At 33.2% G+C, this 19,759-nt stretch overlaps 1 protein-coding gene across 1 annotated transcript; it reads left to right on the plus strand.

The window, feature by feature from the left end:
* Nucleotides 1-12,943: 12,943 nt before the first annotated feature.
* On the plus strand, nt 12,944-15,908 carry LOC144551864 (uncharacterized). The gene is made up of 9 exons (XM_078299963.1): nt 12,944-13,276; nt 13,360-13,800; nt 13,881-14,050; nt 14,135-14,438; nt 14,531-14,635; nt 14,706-14,851; nt 14,910-15,222; nt 15,265-15,312; nt 15,392-15,908. The coding sequence occupies exons 1-9, from the start codon at nt 13,067-13,069 to the stop codon at nt 15,833-15,835; spliced, it is 2,181 nt and encodes a 726-aa protein (XP_078156089.1). The 5' UTR covers nt 12,944-13,066; the 3' UTR covers nt 15,836-15,908.
* The last annotated feature ends 3,851 nt before the right edge of the window (nt 15,909-19,759 follow it).

The following is a 19,759-nucleotide window of genomic DNA, read 5'->3' on the forward strand; positions in this document are numbered from 1 at the left end:
GATAGGTTGTACATATTAATAGTGTTTATATACCAGTGTCTAAAGTTTGCGTCGATGAATTGTGGGGTCCATATCTGACTTCTCGTCTTGAAACAATTTCCAAAACGAACAGACAGAATTCATACAATTTGTGTATTATGTAGATTTTTTTAATGAGTCGATGCAGACCTTGTTCGTTTTAAACGGTACAGATCAAGTTGTAATACGGATTCACTGCACCATTGTCTGGTGCCCACATCACACCGTACCCTGCGAGTCCCATGCACCATTGTTGTGTTACTTGCATTCAAGACATTAAAAGCACAGAAAGCAACAGCTCCACTTTCCATCAAATATTGTCCTAAACGTGAAAAAATATATATTTTTTTATTCTATTAAAAGCCGAATTCAGATCCGGTATTCCGGTGCAATACCTGACCGGAGTAGAACTAAGGTGTTTCTAAGTTTATCAAATATGTTTGTGAATTAAACTCTAAAATCTATTGGATTATTTTAAATAAAAAATTTGAATTTTTGAAACTCATCTAAATTAAGAGCAATGTGTCTACATGCAAAAAAATTTAACTTTTGAAGTAATTTAGTACAAAATCAAGTGATCAAAATTAGAAGGTTCATGAATTTATTTTAATACATTCATATTTTGAACGTTTTTTTACCACTTGACTCTATACAAAATTAAATTCAAAATTTTAAAAAATTTGTATGTAGAAGCATCATTCATAAGGTTTCAATGGTTCAGATTTATCATTTGAAGTCAATCAATATATTTTAGTTGAGTTCACAAAGAGACTCGGTGAACTTAGGAACACTCTAATTCTCTACTATGAGTTTGTTAGTTTTAACTGAGTACAAATCTCAAAGCAGGGGCCTATATTTACATAGACACCGCATTCCAATCGCTCGGCTAAGAGTTCATGGAAGCTAGTAGTTCGGCAACCATATGAAGCTTAAATTTTAAGCTGCACTAAGGAGCACCTGTTCGGCAATAAAGTTAAAAAAGATAACTTTCTTAAGAAAGTTTTAAGCTTGGCAAAATGCTTAAGCTATGTGAATCCATGGCTTAAAAACTTAGGCAAGCTTAAGAAAAGAGGGTCAAAGGAGCACTAAGGGGATGGCATTAAGCTTGATAAAGGAGCACTCGTTCAGTGAACTTAAGACTTCTTAGAGCACTAAGGAGTTCTAAGCCATAGTTGTCAAACATTACCAATATTGTACTTAGTCAAGTGCCCAAGAGGATACAAATTCTTAAAAGCCTCTGGCTGGAGAGAAATTTGGGTGAAATTTTGAAGTAAAACTTGAATGTTTTTAACAAGTTTAACTGTAAAATTTATTTAATTGATTTCTAACTTTTTAGCTCGTAGTGATATTTGAATGTAAAATTTTATAATTTTTTGTATTAATTTAATATAAAAATAAGTGGTAAATTTTTTAATAATAAATGTATTAAAATTAAATTATAAACTTTTTTTTTTAGTAATTGACTCATACCTGATTAATTCGAAAAATTATAATTATTTTGTGTAAATTTATTACTTGTGAAATACATCGATTTTAACAATTTAAATTTATTCCCTTTTTTTTTATACTAGGAAAATATAACCGGTAATCATAATTAATGCACATTAAATGTCATAGTTTGCAACTTTTGTTTATCAATACTAATATTTTAAATTTTGACATTTTGATCGTAACTAAGAAAGAAAAGAAATTGTGTTATTTTTTGTAGGCTTTGGAAAGATGGTTTTCAATATTTTCAATTTTTTTAAACTTTTTCGGTGATTCATTAACTCAAATAATATCCACAAATTATACCTGAGATTCTCCTGATGTAGGCCCTAGAGTTTGATTAATCCTTAATATTAACCCTAAATTGAATATTCTATTTATAATTCATGTTGAAAACTATTAAATTTCATGCACTCAGGCCCATTAAAAAAAAAGCATAGGTTTTCCATGTAGTGTTTTGATAACAAATTCAATTGGGAACTTTTGGTATATATGGGATATCCTAAATTATTCGGACATATTTATTTAGAAGAGTCAATCCTGCACCAAAACAGAAAAAAAAAAAAAAAAAAAAAAAAAAAAAAAAAAGAGAGAAGCGGAAAAAAAATATGTACAAGAGTAAAACATGTAATTAAGAGACTACTGGTCCTAACATATTTACTAAAAGTATATAGTACAAGAAAGATATCTTAGTATATTTAAAAGAGAAAATTTTGCAAGAGACTATCGATCTAGATTAAAATTTCTTTCTAATTTCTAAATCCGCATTGTTACTTTCAAAATTAATTCCAACAATAAATACTGATTTCTTATTTAGATGCTCATATAGCATGATTACCGATGATATTTTCCTAGTATAATAAAGTAAAATGTCAAATGTATTTAGTCACCCTAATAATTTATAAAACTAAGTTTCACAGTTCTTAATTATGATTACCGATGATATTTTCCTAGTATAATAAAGAAAAGGAATAAAAGTTGCTACAAAATAAGTATATGCAATGAAAATTAAATGAAGCACAAGATCTCTGAATTATGAACAAGAGTGCAAAATATTAAAAATATTAGTATGAATAAAGAAATTAATAATGTTAAGAATATGACATTCAATGTGCACTTAAAAAGTTTATGGGAGTAAACAAGAGGGAGAGAGGAGGGAGGGAGAAAGAAGGGAAAAGTAGGGTTTATAAGGACATTTTGTCAATAATTTTAAGAGGAGGATATTTTGTTTGATAATTTTTGAAAGTAGGGCATTCTATAAAATTTCCCTCACCTAAGTTATACCCCGATTTTTTTAAAAATACCCAAAAAAATAATTATTTTATTAAAAATAACCAAGTTTTGGATGGAATTTTAAAAATACCCAGGCCGCAGAAAAAATTTGCGCCCTGAAATTTTTTTTTTTTTTTTTTTTTTTTTATTCCGAGCGCAGATTTTTTCTGCGCTCCGGTTTTTTTTTTTTTTTAGAGTTTGGAGAAAAAAAAAATCCATTATGTATATGTATGTATATGTATGTGTATGTATATGTATGTGTATGTATATGTATGTATATGTATATGTATGTATATGTGTATGTATATGTATATGTATATGTATATGTATATGTATATGTATATGTATATGTATATGTATATGTATATGTATATGTATATGTATATGTATATGTATATGTATATGTATATGTATATGTATATGTATATGTATATGTATATGTATATGTATATGTATATGTATATGTATATGTATATGTATATGTATATGTATATGTATATGTATATGTATATGTATATGTATATGTATATGTATATGTATATGTATATGTATATGTATATATAGGTATATGTATATGTATATGTATATGTATATGTATATATATGTATATGTATATATATATGTATATGTATATATGTGTATATGTATATATGTGTATATGTATATATGTGTATATGTATATATATATATGTATATGTATATATGTGTATATAATATATGTATAACTCATTTTTTTTTATAATATATTTATAATATATGTATATGTATATAATATTTATGTTTATGTATATGTATATGTAGATGTATAAGTATATTTTTTTTAATTTTTTTTTTAGAGTTTGGAGAAAGAAAATATCCATGGTCTGATTTTTTTTAATAATATATGTGTATGTATACATAATATAATATGTGTATAATATATGTATATGTATATGTATATGTATATGTATATGTATATGTATATGTATATGTATATGTATATGTATATGTATATGTATATGTATATGTATATGTATATGTATATGTATATGTATATATGTGTATATAATATATGTATATGTATATATGTGTATATAATATATGTATATGTATATATGTGTATATAATATATGTATATGTATATATGTGTATACATATACATACACATAAATATTAGAGTTAGGCTGGGGTGCTATGGATAGCATAGTGGCCTCTATGCTACGGCTCAATATTTGAGTTTTCAAAATCCAAACGGTCGATCCGAACCGTTCATCTTATTCTCCATATTAATATCTGCTTGGAGACCAAATTTTACATTTTTCTGAATTTTTTTACTATTTATTAAGTATTTTACGAAATTGTTGATCCAACGGTGGCTGCACAAAACAGTAAAACTGTTGGATTAGCGATTTTCAAAGTGGCTTAATAAATAGTAAAAAAATTCAGAAAATTATAAAATTTGGTCTCCAAGCAGATATTAATATGGAGAATAAGATGAACGGTTCGGATCGACCGTTTGGATTTTGAAAACTCGAATATTGAGCCGTATCATAGAGGCCACTATGCTATCCATAGCACCCCAGCCTAACTCATATACATATACATATATAGAGTACGGCTAACGCGCTTCCTCTAGCATATGGGCCGAAATGCTTCCGGTGGAAATTTGAAATTTCAAAATCTAAAAAGTCGATCTGAACCGTTCATCTCCTTCTCCATATTAATATCTGCTTGGAGACCAAATTTTACATTTTTCTGAAATTTTTTACTATTTATTAAGCCACTTTGAAAATCGCTGATCCAACGGTGGCTTAACAAAACAGTAAAACCATTGGATCAGCGATTTTCAAAGTGGCTTAATAAATAGTAAAAAATTTCAGAAAAATGTAAAATTTGGTCTCCAAGCAGATATTAATATGGAGAAGAAGATGAACGGTTCAGATCGACTTTTTGGATTTTGAAATTTCAAATTTCTACCGGAAGCATTTCGGCCCATATGCTAGAAGAAGCGCGTTAGCCGTACTCTACATATATAGATATACATATACATATATACATATACATATACACACATACACATACACATACACATACATATACATACATATACATATACATATACATACAGATACATATACATATACATATACATACATATACATATACATATACATATACATATACATACATATACATACATATACATAATGGATTGTTTTTTTCTCCAAACGCTAAAAAAAAAAAAAAAAAAATCCGGAGCGCAGAAAAAATCTGCGCTCGGAATAAAAAATTCAAAAAAATAAAAAATAAAAAATTTCGGGGCGCAAATTTTTTCTGCGGCCCGGAATAAAAATTCCGGAGCGCAGAAAAAATCTGCGGCCTGGGTATTTTTAAAATTCCATCCAAAACTTGGTTATTTTTAATAAAATAATTATTTTTTTGGGTATTTTTAAAAAAATCGGAGTTATACCTCTTGGCTGGCAATAATTTGGGTGAAATTTTGATCAAAATCGTTGATTTCATCAAAAATCATGGGCGGATAATGTCCATAGTCCCAATAGCTCGGATTCTTTACAACCTATAACAGTGCTGTGCAGTGGATGATTTTAGAATGACTTACATTACGGGTTCAAAAATAACCCGCTTCATATTCTTTTTCTTTAAAGGCGCCGTAGTTTATTTATTACGCCAAATCAAGCTGCACTCACGAGGAGGCCCCACATACGTCGCCTGTCGCGCTGACAAAACGACACGTCCAGCGGAATTCAGGAATCCGCATCACCGCAGGTACCTGAGGTGCAAGTGGTGAATTTGGACTGTTCATTTCACTTGACACGAATCTCAAAGCATATCCCCGACAGCCCCAACCCGACAACCTCAACATGCACCGGATTGAGTTTGATATGAATGAAATTGATCTGGACCGTTCGTTGTTTTCAATTGCACCTCCGGTACCGGGGGATACGGACTCGGAATTCAGATCTAGTGAAATACCTGAGTAGAATAAGATCTGGGTCGTCCGATTTAATCTGGCACGAATCCTAGAACGAATCTCTCGACTGGGAGCTCATTGTACTAATTACTACGGATTCGCTGAAGAAAGGAAAGAAAATATAATTGATTTCCACAGGTCCGGTCCGGTGCGTAACCTCTGAGATATCTCATATTTTAGATTTTTTTTTTAAAATAAAAATTCTTTTAAGAGTTTCAACAAAATAAGCATAGTTTGCTTGGATTTTAGAAAAATAGCCTCCACCGATCTCTAAGATCGCTGGAGCAAGAAAATCAAAAGTTACACTGATCCTAGAGATCGGTGGAGCAAATTTTCCACCCGGCCACAGCACACTGCACAGATAGCTACACCAAATAGCTCCACCGGTTATGTGGATCAGTGGAGCCTAAAAAAATGTCTCCACCGGTTCTGTGGATCGGTGTAGCCCCAAAAATTCTCTCCACTGACGTCTGAAAATTTGTAAACCAAGGCTCCACCGATCCCTAAGATCGGTGTAGCTAAATATGGGATCTTCTGTGGTGTTATGTGTAGTATGTTGTTTCGGGTGCAAAATTGGCTCCACCGATCCCTATGATCGGTGTAGCTTTTGATTTTCTTGCTCCACCGATTCTAGGGATTAGTAGAGGCAATTTTTTTTAAATCTAAGCAAACCGTGCTTGTTCTGTTGAAACATTTAAAATGAATTCTATTTAAAAAGAAAATCCATATTTTGCGGCGTGACCGACGTTCCCGGTGGCTATTCGGGACACTGGGACAGTGTAGGGAGCCAGTATTATTCAAGCTTCGAGATTCGTGCATGATGTATTTGAAAAGTCGAGATTTTTCAAACAAATCATGCAAAATATGAGATATCTCAGAAGGTGCGAATTGCTAAAAGAGGGGCTCATTAGTAGAGCTCCACTCAATTATGCAATTGTCAATTCTACTGTGACATATCGCATTATGTGTGTCAGTCAGGTGATGAGATTTATGTATCACGTAACGTGTTCATTTGTGCGACATATCGTTCATCAATAGAGAATAATACGTCACAAGCATGTCACGTAAACTAATCATCCTGTTACATACATGATCATTATTTTTCCAATATTATTTCTAAAAATCATTTCATTATTTTTTAACATACTAAAACACAATTATAGATTTTTTTTTTTGTTTACAAATAATTAAATATGGAAAAGCAGTAGTATAAGCGTCAAACTAATGCACATTAACATATGTTTTAAGTTTTTCTTTAGGAAAAATAAGATTCAAACATATGTTTTAAGTTAAAAACTATTTGAGAATAAGACGTTAGCATAGTTGGTTAGAAAAAAATTCTAAGATCTTTGATGCTCAAATGTCGAGAATTTGAGTTCCTCTCACTATTTTACAGCTTCTGTAAAGATTTATAAATAAAAAGTTAAAAACTATAAAGATTTATAGTTAATAAATTAATTTTATAAAAAACTATAAAGATTTATAAAATATCGAGAATTCGAGTCCCTCTCACTATTCGAGTCCATAAAAATAGGAAATTTATTAACTATAAGTATTGATAGACCGATAGCTTATAATGACTACAAATTACTAAATTTATAGCAGAAGCGGCAGTGAAAATATTTTATCAAAACAAAAATTAATTTTAGATATTTTGTTCGTCACATATACGGGAGTAGAACTATATTGGTCCTGAGCTCATCAATTTTTAATTGAGCTTAATTTCAAAATATATTATAATGATTTTAAGTGAAGAATTCAAATGGTTAAAATCCTATAAAGTGATGTGTTTATGCGATAAACTCATAAATTTTCAAATTAATAAACTAATTTCAATACATTAATTTTTCATTATTTTTTATCACTTGACTTTACACTAAATTAATACAAAACATATAAATTTTAGTATGTAAATATATTATTCGAGAATTAGTTCGGTTCCAACAATTTAAATTCATTATTTAAAATCAATCTGATAGATTTAAAATTAAATTTGAGAACACCCAGATTCTACTACATACACACATACTGTGTAAGGAACGATGAATTTATGACCTTTTTGGTGGACTTTCTTTAAAGAGAATGAAATTCGGCCTTGGTAAAACATGAACATGTGGTGTTCACACGCAAAAATGCTTTGGGGTGGTCTTTTTGCACACTTCAACATCAGGATACGTGATAGAGAAGGCATTACAGAGAGTAGTGTCTAAGGAATCAGGATCTGGAGGCCAGAGCACAGATGTTGCACAATGTTCGAGTTTTCAAAATTCTGACGGTCGAACCGAACTGTTCATCTTGTTCGCCATATTAATGTGTTTGGAGACCAAATTTTATATTTTTTGAAATTTTTTTTACTATTTTTTTAAATAGGTAGAAAATTAAATATCTGAACGGTGCATAATTTTTTAGATCAAGTTATTTTCTACTTATCTAAAAAAATAGTAAAAAAAATTTCAAAAAATATAAAATTTGACCTCCAAATACATATTAATATGAAGAACAATATGAACAGTTCGGATCGACCGTTAGAATTAAAAAAACTCGAATATTGAGCCGTAGCACCGTAGCCCTCTATGCATCCCATAGCATCATAGGCTTACCAACGGTGATATGTATACAAAAAAAAGTTTGTGATAAATTATCATTGATTGAAACATGTTACCATTTAAGAATAGTTTGAATTGACCGCTGGACCACCCAGAGTCATTAAAAACAGGACATTCTGCGATATTACTAGATTGCCACTATCCACTAGGCACCAGAAAGAATACCAGCTTTTGCACCAGGTTAATTAAAGTCAGAGTTAAACAAATTTCAGACTTATTTAAAATACGAGAAATTTATTTATATATTCGTGCAAACTTAAATTAAACGGTTTGAATCGAACTTGATTCTATCAGCAGAGGTGTGAATAAAAATTTGAAATTGAGAATATTGAATAAGATATTAATTGTAGTATAATTTTATTTTAAAAAAAGATTAAAATAAATAAATACTTATTAAAATAATATTAATTATAAATGACAATCCGTATTCACATTAACCGTATCTCGATTATACTACGGATCGGATTCTTCTTTACCCCTGGTTTTGTTCAGAAACTGATAAAAAGTGTTCCGCTAGAATCCATAGAGACAATCTCTCTCCAGTTGTACAATGCTGGAGTGATTTCTTTATGCGAAGAACGACAATACGAAGCACTGCACATGGATCTAATCTTCTTGAATGAGGAATTCATATCACCTGAGTTAACCCAAATTTTGAGTTTAGATCCTGACCGTCCAATTTGCTTTATCGCGAATATTAACGGAATCTGAACTCATATTTGAGTTGATCAGAAATCAGAGGATCCGGACTTCTTGAATCAGACGGGTTTGATTTCTTTCCAGGGTTTTCCAATAACTAACCTAGTGCGTCGAGATTCGCGCTGAGAAAGTCTGCCAAGACCCTACTATCCCATCTCCAGCTGTCATCCAAAATCTGCTGTATAGCTACGTCTTTGGGCCATTGTCAGTTGTAACTGAAAAAAAAAAAACTATTCAATTTTACAACTTTGCATGGATACCCCTTTAATCTTTTATTTTGTAACTACTCTTGACAGGGACGAAGTCAGATTTCCAAACTACGAAGGTCAAACATGTAATGAAATCAATCATATAAAATTTTAATGTTAAAAATGGAATCAATTTACAATACTTGTGACAATTTACGCTAAATTATATTAAAAATCATATGTAAATATAAAAATTTTTTAAAAAAAATAGAGTCAGTTGTTTCTCATTCATATAAGCTACCTTCGCCACTGACCCTTGATGACTTCGCATTCCCTAAGATATCCTCAAACTTTGAGTTTATCTGTGAAAAATTGGGACCGTTCAAATTATGTTTGCACCAATCTTAAAGCACAATAATACCGGCCTCCTGTATTTAAAATAGCCACACAAAAAATAGGAGCAGATATAAAATTTTCGACTGATTAACTTTCATAAATTTTAAGTGTTGGTCAAAATACAAACAAGTGCGGAATTCTTGTGAATTTCTTTTATTGTATTTAACGGAAAACATTTGAGTAAATATTTTCTTGCATTTATTTTGCATTTATCTTCTTGCATTTATGGGAGTCAACATTTTTTTCTCCAGTCATATTAAAGTACAGCATGTCTATTAAATGTACGAGTCTAATTCAATTAACTTTATTAATTGTATCAAACGCATCAACGGACTCATACAACTGTAAATTTATATGTAGTTAGGTATGAATTGATTTTGATTAAAGTGAAAAATAATTTTGAATATAAATTTTGTAAAAGAGGTTCAATGAATCTGACCAAATCGTTGTATATTTTTTTCTTAAGAAAATTTATTTGTATGTAACTATAATAGTAATATCATTATTAAAAAATGTGATATTTTGTGGATTTTAGTTTTTGAAATTAAAACAATTTCTTTGTTTTTTTTTTGAAAAATAGTGGTATATACCACCGATTTCATTAAAATAAAAAAACCATAGCGCATCTGTCATGTATCTAAAATTGATATCAAAATCAAAGATAACTTGTTACTAGTTATGTTTCTATTGTAAATTTGTTTAATAAAACTCTGTTGAATTTGTAAATTTGGACCGTTAACATAAAGCTCGAATTGAAAATTTCTCATCTTGATTAAATAGTCACAGATTTAAAATGTTATATTTCGACTAGAATAAATTTAATTGGCAATCTAAATAAAATCTGACAAAATCTGATTAATTCAATTCTTATTAGGAGAGCTACTATCCCGGTAAGAGAAGAGAAGTCTATGTCATCGTTGCTAACTCAAGCTTTCTTTTTCTTAATTTTGATTTATTTTTATTTTTTTGTCCTTCAAAAAAGGTGATTCCAAGTAAGAAATGATAGAGTAATAGTGGAGAAACTAAAGAAAACTCTGTCGGATAGATAGAGGAAGGAAAGAGTAATTCGTGAAAACTCTAGTTTTCACTCTATTTCATCCCTTGAGCACGTTCTGTGGCCTGTCCTCCCTCCCTATGTCTCTTTTCTAGCAAGCCCACTTCGCCCACCACAACTGCAAGAAACTCACCCTTCGTCACCTGCCTTTTTTTCGGAAGAGCAGAATCACCCTGCAGAGAGGAGGAAATCATCAACAAGCCACCCATATGCAAACATGCCACCTCTTCCCACCCTGTGCCCCCCTGCTGTCCTTCACACCCGTCGAGAGAAGAGAGAGTTGGCGACAATAGCTCTAGTAGCCAGTGGCGGAGCCATTTTTTTTTCTTTTGACTAGATTCTTCAATGGGTCTTGCCTACTCCTGGATTTGATTTTGCCTACCTCTGGATTCAATTCGGAATAGCGATTATCAGTTCAGACTTTAGAAATGGTTTGTGAGTCGTTTAATTTTATTAGGAAAGAAATGTATTTTTAAATCTTGGTTCAATTCAGAGTAGCGATTCCCCTCCTCTCAATTAATACCAATTGTTTTATAAATTACAAGTAATTATTTTAGTAGTTTCGGTATCAATTAGTAATTTATTAAAAATTACAACCGATTCGATAGGCAGAGATGCAATTTGGTAGGCGGACGGAGGTGGGAAGAGAATTATCGAGGTGATTCGAATCCGAACCCGATTTATGCCCACCCCTGACTCAAATCCTGGCTACGCCACTGCTAGCAGCTAGCTCTCTCGTCTCTCGGCACCTTCATGTCCTTATCCAGTCTCGTCGAGAGTTCCATGAAGTGTTGGCAACAATATCCACTAGCCCTCCCATCTTCTAGCGCCCCCACCCTCTCACCTACACCTTGCGCCCCTCCACGTTCCTTCCCTCTTCCTACCCACCTCTAAGCTGTTACACAAAAACTCTTGATAGGGCAAAGGAGGCCAAGTTTGCACCAAACTCCCCCGCCTGCAAAAAAATAAATAAGAAAAAAAGTCGATGCTTTCTTTTATTCGGTTGCTGGTCAATCAATGTTAAAGATCGATCATTGGTGATTGCTATCAATGGTGAGGGTTTGTTTATTTTGTTGTTTAGTTGTTTATGTTGTTAGATGTTGAGATTTAGTAGTTGCTATTATTTGTAGTAAATAATGTTCTGAAATGTAGAATAAAGAATATAATTATATTTAATTAAAAAAAATATACTTGACCGGGTTTAAAATAAAATCTCACACTATCTACTGATTTTACACAAATAATTAAATATAGCATATAATACTTTCATCATCAAGTTATAGCCTAATTAGAGGTAGAGCGAGACATTCAAGGGATGAGGGTCAAACGTAACTAGAGATCAAACATATAATTTTTTTATATTATAAATAAAAGTCAAATTGACAGTTGCATAATATCTTCTATTAAATTATGTACAAATTTAACAATAAATATAAAATAATAAAAATAAATGAGTCAATTGACCCATTTACGTGTCTCCGCCTCTGAGACTGATGTCATCGGAGATACTCCAACAAAAGTCTAGGAGCAGGTTCTAAATTTTATTATAAAAAAAACATTGAATAAAATATGTGTGCCTATGCGCCTGTGCTGAAGAAAAAAGTTTCATATATCGTTGGCACACGTGTTTTTTTCATATATCGTTGGCACTCGTGAGTATATGCGTCGGAATTACCGAAATTTTTAAATATACCATTCTTTCAAAATAAATAAACCAAAACGCCACGGATTGACGTAATTTACAAAAACGACATGGCCGCAGCTGAGGGAAGCGGGCACACAGTAGTGGGCCGCAGCTGAGGGAAGCGGTTTATTTTTTGGGCCGCATCGTATGGAAGCGGGCTGGGCCGCATTGTATGGAAGCGGGCTGGCCGCTTTGGGGGGTAGCGGCCACCCCTCCACGCACCAAAGCGGCCATGGTACAGTATATATCCCCCAGGTCGTTTTCTTTGTTTCATTTACCTTATTCCATCCCTTCCATCCCTTCAAATCAGGTAATATTCTTATTCTTTCTAAATTTAAATTCAAGTTTAAAGTAGGAGTAGGAGTAGGAGTAAGGTAAATATTTAGGGTGTAGGATCAGGTAATTATGAAATTGTACCAAAATTAACTATTGACCAAAATAATTATGAAATGGTATGAAAATTGATTATTGATCAAAATAATTGTAAAATTGTACCAAAATTGATTATTTTTTGAACCAAAATTGATTATTGATTATTTTTTGTACCAAAATTGATTATTGATCAAAATAATTGTAAAATTGTACCAAAATTGATCAAAATTAGTTATTGACCAAAATAATTAATACCGAAACTATAATTATTTTTTGAAATTTAATTTGAAATCCTAATAAGACCAAAATAAATACAGCATGACATCTATGGGATCTGGACCGTCTTCTAGTAGGGATGTACCTTCTTCCAGTAGAGGTGCACCAGTACCCACTCCATATGAGATGTCACAGTATGTCGATGCGGCATTGACATCTGTGGTCCCCGGTATCCGGCACCGCACTGATCGGGTATCAGACTTTCTCTGGTACCCGAATGCGGAGCACCGTATCTTGGAGGCTGCCACTGGAGTAAGTTTTATATTATTAATAAAATTATAATTTTATTTCAAATTTTATTAATAATTTTATTAATAATTTTTTTTTTAATTTAGGGACTAGATACAGTTACAGTACGCCACAACAAAATGTGGCTTAAGTACCAGAAGGCCTATGCAGGGACGTTGCGTGGCATGGGATTGTACCAGCTATCCCAGATGGCCGAGGAGATTGCCGATCCGGGATTGTGCTCTGGGCTCATTGAGCGATGGCGTCCCGAGACCCACTCATTTCATCTCCCCCACGCTGAGATGACAGTCACCCTACAGGATGTGAGTTGTCTATGGGGCATGACCATTGTCGGAGAGCCTGTGACGGGCGTCGAGTATGGAGATTTCAGATCCTTGTGCGAGGACCTGCTGGGGATACCGCACGCTGCTTTGCAGAAAGAGAAGAAGAGAGGCTCCAAGACACAGATCTCCCCAGGTATCATTAGCTTGGCAAAGCTGAGAACCGCCTTCAAGGAGTTTCCAGCTGCTAGTAGTCGTCCCCCTCAGGTATGTAAATTTTATCTTATTTACTTATACAAAACAAACAGTTTTCTTCTAACTAATATTTTAATTAAAATAAATAACAGGCCACCATTGATCAGCACTTGCGGGCATACATTTTGGAGATGATCACTGTCAAATTGTTCCCTGATTCGCACGGAGATCAGGTACGGCTGTGCTATCTCCCATTGCTGGCTGATTTGCCCAATGCGAGCAAGTACAATTGGGGGGCTGCGACTCTCGCATGCTTGTATAGGTGTGTGACTTTAAATTATTGTTTACAAATTTCAATATAAAAAATATCATCACTACACCGGTTGTTGACACTAACATTGTACAGGGGTCTTAATCAAGCATGTCTGAAGAAGAACAAGACATTTATTGGACCATGCATGTTGTTGCAGCATTGGTCCTGGGCGCATCTGATTGTTGGCCGTCCGACAATCACTTGCAAGACAGATGTGCCAGATTGGGGCAAACCCGAGCCAGACACATGCCCTGCATATGCGCATATGTGGAGCTATCCGAAGACTTATATCGGGGCAGGTCATGGCGGGACTATCGGCATCAATCACTGGAGACAGGAGATCGAGCATCTCAGGGATGATCCAGAGTATGTTACATGGCAGCCCTACAGAGAATATGTAAGATCTTATTTTATTTAAAATTTAATCTAAATAAATTTGTAAATCTTGGCACATCTGATTGACGTAAGTGTTAAAATCTATGAATTCAGCTCTTGGTAAACGGGGTACATCAGACCTATCTTGAGATACTGCCCGAGAGATGTCGGCAGCAGGAGCGTTACTGGCGTGCAGAGGTGCCCCTCATATGTTTTCAGGTACCGTATTTGAATTTATTTTACAAATTTTAGCTATAACAACATTTATTAAAAAACCTACTAAATTCAGATTATCGAGCATCATTACCCCGGTCGGGTCATGAGACAGTTTGGATTGAGGCAGACAGCTCCTCCCCCAGAGCCGATTAGTGAGGATGTTTGGCGACAGCTTCATTTGGCCAGAGACATCTCTCCGGGCAGAGACTGGGCGTACTGGTACAGATCATTTATATATTGTACTTATAATTTTGCAGGCTTTATATCTGGTGAAGAGCTGTGTCATAGCGGCGACAATGGCCACAGTGCGGGGCTGGAAGAGACTCGGAAAAGCTATTCTAAAGCACAATGTACCTGCCGTCTGCCAATGTGGGTACAAGACGCGCCTAGACTCTCTCCTGAGATGTGCAGGATTGCCTGGATGTGATCAGATTGATGACATATCGGACGAGCCTGATATATACGTCCTATACGGTGGTGACGAGGCATTGTGGGCTTCAGTCCAGGATGCTCAGACTGTCGGTCAGGCGTTCGATAGAGGACAAGAGACGCTTAGGAGGCGCGCTGCAGAGCAGGCTACTCAGGAGCAGGCCGTCCCTACTCAGGAGCAGGCCGTCCCTACTCAGGAGCAGGCCGTCTCTACTCAGGAGCAGATCCCTACTCAGTTTTTCTCTACGCAGGTAAGTTATTTTTTTAATATATACAACTTGTGCAATTTTTTTAAAAAAAATGATGCATAACTTGTTTGTAAATTTGTAGGAGGAGCGACTCGGCTTCAATATCGACCTAAACCCTGATGGTTTGTATTCTCCGGGTTATGTTCCGACCCAGTCGATTCCTCCTGCATATCTACCAGGGTTCACTATGCCGCACCCCTTTCCACACTTTCCTGGCAGCTCACAGCCTACGCAGTACCCTCCCATACCGGACTTTGCTGGCACCTCCACACAGTATCATCCCGGTACGTACCTTCCTGACATCTCCATAGATGATCCTATCGTGAGAGCTGCCTACGGTATGTTTCCGACTCAGGAGTCTGGAAACACAGTCGCATTTGGTCCTGCAGTCCAGCACTCAGCTGAGATTGAGGAGGTCGAGGCCGTTGAGTCAGATGATTCTCTCGACCACACGCCGCTCGCAGTGCGGATTAAGGGTTTGAGGACTAGGAAGGCGAGGCGCCCATTCACTCCTTCTGACTTTTAGGATGCTTATCTTTCTTTCTTTTATGTTGTCATATACTATGATTTGTTATATCAGGATGCTTATCTTTCTTTTATGTTGTTATTTATTGTACTATTTTGCTTTTATCTTTCATTATTTTTCGTCACAGTAAAACAACAAATAAATCACAAATAAATCAAAACAAACAAACAATAAAACAACAAATAAATCACAAATAAATCAAAACAAACAATAATAGTTGCCTAAATAGTTGTCTAAAACCCTAAAACGAGTAATACTTGCCTAATACAAATCTAATCTCCACACATAAAAATTTATTTGCCTAAAACCCTAAAATCCTGAAAAATAACATATTCGGGGTGCCCTCTACCGCAGGAAGCGGCCCTGGCCGCTACCCTCCAAAGCGGCCACCCCGCTGGGCCTCCATCCGGCCCAATATATTGGCCGCTTCGCTTAGATGCGGCCCAGCTCCTGGTGGCCGCTTCTGTGGGAAGCGGCCATGCGGTTTTTGTAAAATTCACCCCGAAATGGTGTTTTGGTTTATTTATTTTGAAAAAATGGTATATTTAAAAATTTCGGTCGGAATTAAAAGGGCCTGCTAACTATTTGTTCAACTTAAATAACGATAGCATTTATTTAGGACTTAGAGCATTTTCAATCCAGCAATTGAAATTAATTGTTAAATAATAATTATAAATTTTTTAGAAATTAAGCAATTCACTCCTACATTAGTACAATCAACTAAACAATTGATAATTAAACACTTGGCCAATAAGAATTAAGCATTTGGCCAACTCATCTTTAGAAAATGATTTCTTATTAAGCAATTCTTTCCAATAATTGCTAAATAAGCAATAGCCATACAACCCAGCAATTACAAAAATAATTGACACATCAGCATAAGCAATCCATAAGCAATCACTGTTGGAGATGCTCTTAGAGTTAGGCTTTAGGAGTGAGGCTTCGGCGCTTCGCTAGTTCGACTATGTATAGCGCACATTACCCGTTATTAAATGCTTTTTTATTATTTTATTTTAAAACACTCGAAAAATTCTAAAAAAATAATAAAATAATTTCAAAAAAATATAAAATTTGGTTTCCAAGCACATTTCAATATGAAGAACGTGTTAAGAAGTTCGGATTGACTATTTGATCTTTGAATCTAGAGATGTGAACGCAAATTAAAACATCCATTTTAATTTGCTACGCATGGTAGTCTATTTCTCTCTCTCTCTATATATATATATATATCAATTTTTCAGGTCTAAATTGATCAATTCGAACATTTAACTTCATCTCTATAAAAATATACTTATGATCGAGTTTTAAAATTTTCTAAGCTTTCTACTATCTTTTTGGTAGAATATCAATACATTTAAGTGGTACAAAATCTTTGAACCTAGTGATTTTCAATCTATTTAAGAAAATAATAAACAAATTTAAAAAAATATATAAAATTCGATCTTAAAGTATATTTTTATATGAAAATAACATTGAGCGGTTTGAATCAATCCTGCTCGTTGCATGTCCTGTACATTTTGCACGTGCAAATATTAATTTGGACACAATATAAATTTATATTTGTAAAGGATCTACGCTTAATCTCATTAATTAATTTTTATAGGGCTCACACTTAATCTTGAAAGAAAGAAAACCGTTAATCGTCATAATTTATATGTCGTTATTCTTTCACCATTGATCTCCATTTTTTATTACTTTTTAATACTTGTATCTTATTTTCGATATAATTTAGAGTAAAATGTTATGAATAATATAAAATTGACACATAAATTTTATATAATTGATTCCATTCACATTTAACTTTCATAATTTGAATGTCGGACTCTGCTCTTGTTACAGACACATTAAAATTCGTGCTAGCTGATGATACAACTATACATCAATTCGTGCAGCATTCTGTACGATTGCTGAACAATTTTATCCCAACAATAAATCTCATTCCCTTGTTTTGTTCTACGCCAACTCCTAAAAAATCAGAAGTAATCCTTTTTTTGGAATGTCTCTGTGAATCTCTTATAATTTCCTTGACAGTAAATAACCAATAAAACTTTTAAAACTCTCCTAACAACAAAAGTCAAAATTCCATGATATGACCAAAATATCAATTGAAATATATCGAAATGATTAATACGTCATTAAAGACAACTATGAATTTTTAATTTTTTTCTTGTTATGTTACTCTTTGGTACCGGTACCGGTATAAAAAAAAGCGCGATGACTCTCACGCATTTATGCGCTTTTTCTTTTAAAAAAATTTATGTTCCAAGGAAACATCAGTTATGAGTTCACCTGTTCTAAGTTGGTCGAATTAAAACGACGAAATTAATTAATTAAAGAGAAGTTTATAGTGTGATTAAAAAACCGGGGGGGGGGGGGGGGGGGGGGGAGCAATTTCACATATATCACTCAAAAACTTCAAAATTATGTATTTTGTCCTCTAAAATTTGAAATTACATATCCCCTGTAAACTTAAAAAACTCACATATTTATCTATTTTATTGTCTTCTATATTAAAACACATTCTAAATTTATAAAATACCTATTTTACCCTTTTATTAAAAAGCATAAAACGTTCATTTGACTCCAATTCGAATCTAAAGGTTCCTCTACTGTCTGAATTGCTTTAAGATCTGTGCATCCTAAATCAGCATGAATCTTGAAGCGAATACACACGAACATTGAAGTAATGTGTACATATCTTAATGCGATGCATGCGGTTAAAAATTGCTTTGACATCCGTGGGCGCTATATTAGCACGAATCTTGAAGCGAACACGCAATAATCTTATTGCAAGGTGTGTGGATCGGACGGTAGAGGAAATATTTCATATTCAAATTTAAGTTCAATGGGGCGTTTTATACTTTTAATGAAGAGTAAAATATGTATTTATAAATTTATAATGAGTTTTAATATAAAAAATAATAAAATGGGTTAATACGTAAGTTTTTTAAATTTAGAGGGACAAATTTATTTCAAAATTTCGAGGGGGATATGTAATTTTGAAGTTTTTAAGGGTATGTGTGAAATTTCCCCCAAAAAGAAGAAAACTTTAAAACTTTAACCAGGAAATACCATATTTGGAAGGTTTAGCATCAATGATTGAGTTACCGTTAATAATACTAGATTTTGTCATCTTAAGCCAACACGGCATTGAAGACATCTTTATCCTACTTGCAAAGAAAAAAAAAAAAATTGTCGACGTGACACTTTCAATTTCAATTGCAAAAGTACTTAATAATTTAACAATTTTGCTAAACTAATTGGTTGAAAATGTTGCATAAGCTTTTGCCAAATAATATCAGCATCTTTATCGCTGCAATTGCAATTATTCTTGTTAATATTGAACAACAATTTATTTTGTCACGTTAGTAAATCAAAATTGCAGTAATGTAAACATTATGAACTTTTTTTATAAAAGAAAAATAAGGTTCTAGCGAAAACATTCCAAAATTAATGTGAAGAACATTATTTAATTGCAGACATGCTAAATATATTAAAAAAAATAAAATTGCATGAATAAAGATGTTGTAAATTGTAATAAGCATAATAGTGAGCTTTACATCTGCTGCAACCAGTGTAGTAATATCCGGTCTATTCGGCTGAATATTCATATTCGGTTGCAATCTGAATAAAAAATCTATATTCGGTTTGAATATACGGTTTAGAGCATATTACAGGTTTATAGTATATTAATAGTGATAAAAAATGCTGGTTTATAGTATATTAACCGTGGTTGATAGTACATATTACTGTATATTTGTTTATATATATACATAAATTCCTATTTATTTAAAATCCACATATTTAAGTTTGCACAAAAATCTGCATATGTAATCGCATACTGCATATAAATCGAATATTAAAACACTGAACTACAACAAAAGCAATTACACCCGGCCATATTTATTTTAAGCTCGCTACTCG

This window comes from Carex rostrata, chromosome 3 (assembly GCF_964058835.1).
Source record: "Carex rostrata chromosome 3, lpCarRost1.2, whole genome shotgun sequence".
NCBI classification, from domain to species: Eukaryota; Viridiplantae; Streptophyta; class Magnoliopsida; order Poales; family Cyperaceae; genus Carex; species Carex rostrata.